Source organism: Anneissia japonica, unplaced genomic scaffold (assembly GCF_011630105.1).
Source record: "Anneissia japonica isolate Jap-2015-1 unplaced genomic scaffold, ASM1163010v1 scaffold287726_len2788222_cov184, whole genome shotgun sequence".
Lineage (NCBI taxonomy): Eukaryota > Metazoa > Echinodermata > Crinoidea > Comatulida > Comatulidae > Anneissia > Anneissia japonica.
The window spans coordinates 2679002-2689127 of record NW_022705125.1 but is presented as its reverse complement, the minus strand read 5'-3'; the positions used below and the strand labels follow the sequence as shown (position 1 = coordinate 2689127).

General features: G+C 33.3%; 1 protein-coding gene across 2 annotated transcripts in view; it reads right to left on the bottom strand.

The window, feature by feature from the left end:
• Nucleotides 1-1478: 1478 nt before the first annotated feature.
• The window catches only part of LOC117105263 (5-hydroxytryptamine receptor 4-like), a 32541-nt gene continuing 23893 nt past the window's right edge, over nt 1479-10126 (bottom strand). For both annotated transcript variants that reach the window (XM_033246353.1, XM_033246354.1), the window contains one exon: nt 1479-3287. In XM_033246353.1, the coding sequence (XP_033102244.1) occupies nt 2145-3224 (1080 nt within the window). In that variant the 5' untranslated portion in view covers nt 3225-3287 and the 3' untranslated portion in view covers nt 1479-2144. The remainder of the gene's footprint in view (nt 3288-10126) is intronic.

Below are 10126 nucleotides of genomic sequence, written 5' to 3'. Positions count from 1 at the left end.
CCCTCCCATAGGGCCTGTATGCTTCATAAACTAAGTCTCATTATCTCGAGGGCTAGCGAGTGGAGATGTTATATTTAACGAGTACAGTTAATCATGGATTTTGACATGATTTGATCCTGGCAACCTGGGAATGGAAGGCAACCATCTTGACTACGAAGTTACAAATATCCGCTACTATATTAATTTTTTTTATAGCAATTATTGAAGTTATGTATGCCATTGAAGCAAACACCAGTAATGCAGGTTTCCCTCCAATTAAAGACCACTTTTGCGACTGGGGTGTCCATGGTCTTTAGCAGCTTTGGTCTCCAATTAGAATAATAAAAATAAAAGAAATTAATAAAAAATTTGGGAACACAGAATAGTGGTCCTTAAATGGAGGGGTCTTTCATTGGAGGGAGACTTGAACACTCGTTGCATTATAGACGGTCGTACAATTGTATGAAGATTCCAACTTCGCTCTCTGTGAGCGCTAGACGGCGCGATGCTGTCTCCTGATTGTCGGTGGTAGTCTTAAGGGATGGTCTTTCAAAACGATCCGCTACGCACGTGTCTTGCCATTGTGTTTTTCGTACAATCATATCGGCTGACTACCATCAGCCGCAGTGAGCCCCTGCTCCAATATGTATGCTACTTTCAGATTAAATAGCAATAGCAGTTATAAATGTATGAGGCATACATCAGTAAATGAATCACTGATACTTAAAAATTATATTATCCATAAATTTCTTAGTACTATAATAAAATCTGTCTGTCACAGAAACGTAAAACTCTATGAAGTATTATGTCCTGTTTTTAATTTATAAATTCTGAATATACCGGAGTCCCTAGCTAACCCACCCCTACTTGTTACTTGTATAGCGCCTTTCTCTTCAGTTACGAAGCGCTGTAAGCGACTCTCCACAATAAGTAAAAAACATCCCCCCGGAGTAAAGCTTGCATAGAACCAAACCCATTCAAAGTGAGCTAACTTAACTAATGCAATAAAGCACTAGAAAAATAAGAAAACAAACAAAACAAACTTCAGATCCTGTTCTGCGTACCATGAGTGTTTCCTCAAAATCCCAATGTCTGATATGAATGAATAGCTCAACTGTATTAAATATTTATATTTGGATAAGATTTGCTTTGTATTAGGCAGAAATTTGCTATTTCTACATATTATAAGACATAGTTTGGTTTGAAAATGATGATTTCTTTCATGAAATGGTTTCCCACTATGAGAGAGTGAGAACCACTTTTTTTTTTTACCATGGTTAAAGAAATATCTAAGATTTTTCTAGCTGTTGTCAATCTAGTGGTAATATTGTCAACCTCTCCACCAGTCCAGATAAAGTCCATATTTGTTCTTGAATTCAAATCAAACTCCTCTCATAGTGAGACTTATTCACACATTCCAGCTTCTGGAACTCAAAATTTGGTACTATGATAATCAAAAAGAATAGTAAAAAGCAAAAAACAATTTCTTTCACTCTTGGTTGCAAATAAAATAATTTGTATATTCCTTGCAGTCTGTAAAAGAAATGTGTTCTTGTATTCTTTGTTTCTTCATAGGTTTTAATATAACTTATATCCGCGAAAATGTTCATGATGTTTTTGACTCTGGTCATTGGATTCAGAATTAATCACATTGTGCTCCCTGGGAGCCTTGTTTGTTATGCATTTAATTCAACCAGTTTCATTCCAGATCATTTATATTCTGCCAGGTACCTGTTTACCCTAGAGGAAATGAGGAAAATGTAGATAAACTTCTTGCCCAAGGACGCAGGCAATGTGATCAGTGTTGGTCTCGAACCCACGAACTCAAAATTGAAAGCCCAAAGTGTTATTGCTGCATCACTCTTCCACAAAAAAAAAAAAAATTTGAATTTATTTTTAAAGTGTAGCTTAAGTAGTCTGCAATTTCATCTTCAGCAGTTTTCCTGCCAGTTTTCTCACATTTTATCAGCGAGAACAGATAAATAGCGCCCTTATATTTGCTTTATAGATATAGCTGTATATTCATATGGTTTTCATAATCATCATCATCATTTGCTGTAACATGCAAGAATTGAGCATATACAGTATGCGCAGTAGTAATTTATTACTGATTTGTGTGCTTAAGAAGTACATGAAGTATCCAAAGTTTGTCTGATGCGAGATTTTTACAATCTAGTCGTGGAATCTTCAGGCTTTTCTGTATCATATTGTCCGGGTTTGAGCCAGTGTCGACACTTGATGATTCGAATGTAAGCCTGTCGAAAGCTGCGGTTGCGCCAAGCATAGATGAACGGGTTAACACTGGAGTTTGTCAGGGCAAGTATAGAAAACATCTGCCTTAGTAAGTCTGGGGCCATGTAGTTTTTATCAAACACAGTTAGCGTAACAGAGGGCGTCCAACATATGACAAAGGTTAATAGCACGATCAGTAATGTCTTAGCTACTCGTATGTCACGTGTTTTAGGAACCATTACGTTTGCTGATCGGTGACTCTTCATCCTAGCGAATGTAGACTTTTTATCAACAACGTTGTTGACATTACTGATATGTTCACTGCTGGTGCTCGTGGAACGTGTTCGGCGAGTACTGTCCTGCATTTTTTTGTAAATGTTATAGTAGCAGAAAAGAATAACAATGGTTGATGCCATAAACATTATGACCATTGAAACGATCTGGTAGATCCATGCTTCTTCAGTTGGAGGATAAGCGCATATCATCTGGCTTTCGTTGAAGCCAAAATCGCCCACACCGGCAGATGGTAGCACTATAGTCAAAAAGGATATACCCCAGATGGCTAGACAATACATCACTGTGCGTCTACTGTTGAATAAACTTGCATAAAGTTTGGTACGTACAATACAATAGTAACGGTTGACAGAAATAGCTAGCAGATTAATAACGGAAGCCGCTAATGTTAAGCAGGTAATTGCGCCAACAGTCTTGCAGAATGCTCCAGACAGCGGCCATCCGCGATACAGCAAAGAAACAATATAAAACGGATCAATGATCACGCAAATTAAGATATCTGCAATTGCTAAGTTTGCGAGAAAGTAGTTTGTAGTAATGCGTAGACTCTTTGTGCGAACAATGGCAATGATTGTGAGGGTGTTTCCGAACAATCCGACCAAGCCAATGATAATTAAGATGACTACTTGTAAGCAGATAGCGACTTGCATCCCTGGATCCAAAAAACTGAAAGGCACCCGACTTGAAGCAAGTTCAGTAGTGGAGATTTCCTCATCCATATTTTAACGAAGAAAGTTCTTGTCTAGATATACTTGATAATTTCTTGGTTTTTCAATGATATACTGAAACGAGAAAAAAAACATTATTTATCAACCATCCTCAGTGCATGGTTACCAGTTATGATCATTTGAAGTACTTTTGCTAATCAACCGTATGTGCTATCTGTCTTTACTTATTCCATTAACCATCTCAATTTATTGCCGGCGTGAGCTATCTATGTTAGTCGATTGAATGAATTCTACTTAATGCAGGTCTGTGTCATGCAGTCAGTTATCAGGTATTTTAAATTTGGACTTTAGGTGGTTCGCTGATGGGCAGAATTGTTTATTTTTTGAGTAAAGGGAATGCGATGAGTTACGTCTGTTTTGTTTCGTGGGAATGATGTACTGATTATGGGATGTGAGGTAATTCAGGTCTGTTTGTGTACACCACCTGATGTAGAAGCGTTTATTTAGATACCGTGTAACTGATAATTAGCCGATTTTTTTTACTGATGTGTTTAAATGAGCATGGCAGTTGCATGGGTCATTCATTAATGCATTTTTCTTTTCAATAACACATTGTGTCAGGTAAAGGACAGTATAATAACAATATAATAATATTTAAATTTTAAAAAACAGTCGTCGACTGGGTCTCACAGCGCAGTATAAATACAACTAATGAAATAAAAGGGTTGGAGAATAGCAGATGCAATGGAGTACAGTAGTTGGTTGGTTCCAGAAGTCTGGATCAAATAAGAGTCTTGGCGGCGCTACAGTTTTTTAAACTTCATGTTTCTAACATCATTTTGCAAACAGATTTTGTTTATTTTATTTTTTTATATTTGTCTTTTTCGGTGTTCTGACCTTGATGTAGCAGCACTATATACATGCTATGCATATATAAATATTATATAACTAGTATGTTGATAAGGAGTGAAAGTAAAATATCATTTACAAAGACTATTCACATAAGAGCCTCATTAATTATGAATATATATTAGTCCCTAAAAAGGAGGAATTTTTTAAATATATATTTTGCTACAACTGATTTTTCTACACAGAAAAGATGTTTGATGAAAAAATTGGCATTAGTTAATAAGATACAGATTTTTTAATATTTGAAATCAGGTCAAAAGGGTGGTTATGCCCGTTTCCCCCCAGTTTTTTAAATATTTAAAAATCTGTATCTCATTCCATTTGCAAGTTTTTTTCACCAAACATCTTTTTGTGTCTTAGAAAAAGTTGTACAATACATTACATTTTATTTCTCTCTAGAGCCTGGCTTTAAATACCTTGATTTTAAAATCTAAATTATAACATTACGGGTAATTTTAAAAGAACATGTTATCAACTTCCAAATACACAAATAAAAGATTTTTAGCTGATATATTGTACTATAAAACTCTATTAAATATTGACAGACAATTTATGACAATTTGTGAAGAAAGAATTTTTTTTTTAATCTAATTTTTAATTGAAATCTAAGAACCATTGCAACACACTAAGTAATTAATTCATTGATTTTAAAAGAGCAAATATGTTTAACATTCAGAGATACAAATACAAAAAATATATTTTTAGCTGATATATTATAAGAAAAAATCCGTATATTAACAGACAATTTAGGACAATTGGTAAAGAAAGTAAATTTTCTTAAATCAAATTTTCAATTGAAAACTAAGAACCACTGCAACACACTAATTAATTAGTTCATTGATTTTATGTTGAACTTTCAGAGATACAAATAAAAAATATATATTTTTAGCTGATATATCATACTACAAAATCCTTAAATTAACAGGCAATTTATGACAAAAAAGAAACTTGTTTTTAATCTAATTTTCATTTAAAAACAGACAAAGCTACTGCAACACACTAGTAATCAATTCAAATTACTATCAGAATTTGATTATTCACTTGACATTGAGTGTAAGCCTTCTTCAAACTGTAGTCAATCTCTTACTAGGTCACTGTATATAAAGTGATTTGTCAAATGACAGAAGTTATTTATTTATCCATTTAATATTCAGCACAAAAAATCACAAATCAGGAAATGGCCAGAGGAGTGCCAAGAGGACACCGCATACTAAGAGGCAAATTCAAAATCCTTTAAGTCCCCCTGGCCAAATAAACATATAATAAGTTAGGCAAAGATGAATACATAACAGATTGAAATAGCCAATGAAAGATTGATACAATATAAAAGGTTACATTTAAAAGTTAAAAAATGGGCTTACAGGATTTCATTCTGCAAACCAGAACCCTTAAAATATCAATAAAATTTGTGATTAAAAAAGAAAAGAAAAAGCCTAAAAAATGTTAAATTTTATTTAAAATTGGAATAATAAATTACTTTTTTTAAATTTATTGAAATAATAATTACTTCAATGAAGTATAATCTTTCCTATAATTTCAGTGATGAATACTTTCTATACCTTAATTCAAGCAGAATATAATCAGAATTATTTATCTCTATTATCGTTACCAAGTATTAAAAATACTAAGCAAATTGTAAAAGTGTAAGATGCCTTCTCAAGACCAGCATCCATGTCCAAAACCAGAGCCTTGCAGGCGTCAACGTTCCTATGCATGATACACGACTTTTAGAAGTATATATACGTGTATATATATATATACATATATATATATATATATATGTATGTATATATATACAAATTTCTTGAGGGGGAAGGGGGGAAGAGGGGGTACCCAGGAAGAAGTTGGCTTGGGGTTCAGGAGAACTATGCTATTTGCGGCCATTTTAGATTGTCTTGTCCACAAAGAATTTTTTAAAATCCATTTTTGATCCAAGTTTTGGCTGATGAAGTCTTTGCCTATTTGATAGGGAAGAGGTAATCCCTCCATGCTGCCACTGCCTCTGTGTCTCCAACCAGAGACAACATGTGAAGCTGTTTTGCCTGCAAAAGAAGTGCATGCTGACTAGTTTCGAACCATTAAGCCCGTTCCTTGTTTACCACTGTGAAACATGTACGTAAAAGGAGCTATAAATCACTATTCATTAGATGTAAACACTGTAAATGCTGTAGAGTGAACTAATTTTTTTGTCAACAGTGATAAAAATCAATTTTGCATATATTCAAGCTTAATCCAAGTGAAATTATTTATCACATCAACTTTGTATTGGAATTGAATAAATAGAGTTAAAGACATTTATGTATTTCATTGATAAATTTGAATCCAAGTTTAGCAAAAAACTTGCCACATACTAGATGGAATATGAATATATAATTTCTATAAACTGAATAACATCAATGTTTTGATAAATGGATTGAATTTTTCACTATGTGATTGGAAATTGAGTTTAACAACCTTCAATTTATAGGTCCACTCCTGTGTAGTACGTAGTTCTGATGATGACATAAATAATGTCGAAATATTGAATCTCAACACGATAGCATGCATTTCAATACTTATTATACTTTCTAGTCTGTATAAGTGTTGTTGAATCATGAGTGGTTGAATATATGAAACTTTTTTTCTAGGCAAGTTCCATTAAATTTTGTTAACATAAATTAAACCCATTGAGAATTAAAAAAACCATACCTCTTCTGTACAGTATAACACCATAAATATCCAGTTTTTTTTTTTTTAGCATAATTTAGTTTCTGACAATGTGTTAAAACATCTGCTAGTTGATTGTGGTATTACAAGTTTGATGATTAACTGTTGTAGGCCTATAATTTATTCTAAGGAAGGAAGACCGCCAAAAACTGAGGGGATTTAAACCCAATTGAGTTTAACAACTTCCAATTTATCCACTCCTTAAAGTGAATCAAAAGTTGAATGAAATATTAAACTACCCTATGAACTAGAGAGGGCAGTATATATACAACTTTTTTTCAGGCAATTTGCATTAAATTTTGTTAACATAAATTAAACCCATTGAGAATAGAAAATACCATAGCCCTTCTGTACAGTATAACACTATAAATATCCAGTTTTTGGCATAATTTAGTTTCTGACAATGTGTTAAAACATCTGCTAGTTGATTGTGGTATTACAAGTTTGATGATTAACTGTTGTAGGCCTATAATTTATTCTAAGAAAGGAAGACCGCAAAAAACTAAGGGGATTTAAACCCAATTGAGTTTAACAACTTCCAATTTATCCACTCCTTAAAGTGAATCAAAAGTTGAATGAAATATTAAACTACCCTATGAACTAGAGAGGGCAGTATATATACAACTTTTTTCAGGCAATTTGCATTAAATTTTGTTCGCATTAATTAAACCCATTATTAATAGAAAATACTATAGCACTTCTGTACAGTATAACACTATAAATATCCAGTTTTTGGTATAATTTAGTTTTTGACAATGTGTTAAAACATCTGCTAGTTGATTGTGGTATTACAAGTTTGATGATTAATTGTTGTGGGCCTATAATTTATTCTAAGAAAGGAAGACCGCCAAAAACTGAGGGGATTTAAACCCAATTGAGTTTAACAACTTCCAATTTATCCACTCCTTAAAGTGAATCAAAAGCTGAATGAAATATTAAACTACCCTATGAACTAGAGAGGGCAGTATATATACAACTTTTTTCAGGCAATTTGCATTAAATTTTGTTCGCATAAATTAAACCCATTAATAATAGAAAATACCATAGCACTTTAGCACTTCTGTACAGTATAACACCATAAATATCCAGTTTTTGACATAATTTAGTTTCTGACAATGTGTTAAAACATCTGCTAGTTGATTGTGGTGTTACATGATTGATGGTTAATTGTTTTAGGCCTATAATTAATTCTGAAAAAGGAACACTCCAAAAACTGAGGGGATCTTACCACAGTTTATTCTGTTAATTAAAAAAAAGTCGGTCAAATCACTCATGATCATGTTTTGAAGAACATTAGTTCTTAAGTAACATTACATGATCTATTATGTCTTAGGAGACTAATGTATTATTACACTTTATTGTATCAACAAATGCCTTTTAATGTACATGGAAAAATATGTGACGCAGATATAAAGCTTTGACCTTTCTGTGTTTAGGTCATGGGTTCAAATCTCTGGCTTGATACATTGCCTGCATTCTTGGTCTGAAACAGTGGCATATTGAATGGCCTCTGATATCCCTGGCTAAAGCTTATTCAGGGCCTACTGCCCGGGACTTCAGAATGCGTAGACCTCATTGCATTACTGTATTGAGTAAGGCCTCATCTGCCCTTGAGTTTTTGATGATTTTTAATGACATATTTTGATGGGAATTTTTTGGACATTCCACCATTAAGGAGCCCTGTTTCGCTGGTTGGTGGCCTATCATTCTGGCAAAAGAAATGTCTTTTAAGCCCTGGGCCCTGACCTTGGCTCATGAGAGCTCATGTTTGAGATGCCACTGGCCAAAAGACGCTTGCAATGTTTTAGCAAGGCACGTCTTTGAATACATGTATTAGTCTGGTGAGTTGGATTACATATGGTAATCTTGGAATACATTCCCCAAGGACCAAAGGATGATACCCATGTCATTTATACATTACCAGGAATGGAATATTGTAATGAAAGTGCTGCATTGTGTATGGGCATTGTGATGACCTGTCACATCTAGGATTTATTGTTTACTTGTCATATTTTGAAAAGCACTCTGGGCATGATTATAGGGATGTAGGCCTGTAGCAAGCACAATACCATATTATTATTATTATTATTATTATTGTTGTTATTGTTCTTGAGCCTTAAAACTGTTGTGGTGTTTTTAAGATGTTATTTTTTAAATATTGCAATACTATTGTTGCCATTCCTGATGATGACATAATTAATGTCGAAATATTGAATCCCAACACGATGGCGTGTATTTCAATACTTGGAGTATGTATTATACTTTCTTATTGTTGCCATTATTATTATTATTATTATTATTATTACTATTATCATCATGATTATTATCATGATTATTATTATTATTATTTTTTAAGTTATATCTTGATAAACCAGTAATTATACTAATAAATTGGTTTATCAAGAGATAAACTTTTCAATGAAAAATATGAAACTAGATGAAATGCTTTGAGAATCATTTAGTTATTATTGTTGTTCTTTATCAATATTATTTTCTTTGTTGTTGCAGATTTTGTTATTACTACATATAGTAGTAACTAATGATAATAATGCATCATAAATACCAAAAGCCATGCGTATGGCGGATGTGTTTTTGAAAGTCTCTTGTATGCACCTACGCATATGGCACGCACAAGAACAATGTTTACTTCAAATGATTGAGTAAAGGCAGTACACCTGCTGCCTACCCATGCAAATCCTTGAAGGTGTGCAGTATCCTATTCTATGTATCTTATTTTATTTTCTAGTACTTTTATTTCTATCATACATGCAGACTGTGACCAAATGTATTTCTTTATAGTTGACAGTGATACTTGCAATATAATTTTATAGATCCTGCACACTCATGACCGTAAGCATAACATACACACACATACTTTCACAAACACATCTGCTCTTCTTCTGGTCGATTGTTATTTAAAGTAGTGAGAAAAAAAAGTGTCTTCTAAGAACTCACACAAACAATATGACTAACATAAACTTGAACTAGGAACTCTAAAAAATGTACTGTACAATAATATTAACTTTATTGGTTCTTAACTTTCCTACATTCGTAACAGTGGCACTTGCCGTGGTAATGTTGATAAAATAAAATGAATGGTAAAAATGAGGAATCTTTGAATGTGGAAAAAGGTTGCCACAACTAGGATTCGAACTCCGGACCTTCTGCTTCCTATGCAGACACCTTATCCATCTGTTCCGATTAGAAGCAACTGATTTTTACACACTCTTATGCAAATACAACTTAAGCTTTTCAAACAACTAGACTGGATCTCCAAAAAGATATTTAACCACATAAGATCGTAATAAAGGTAACTGTACTCCGAACTGTATTGCGAT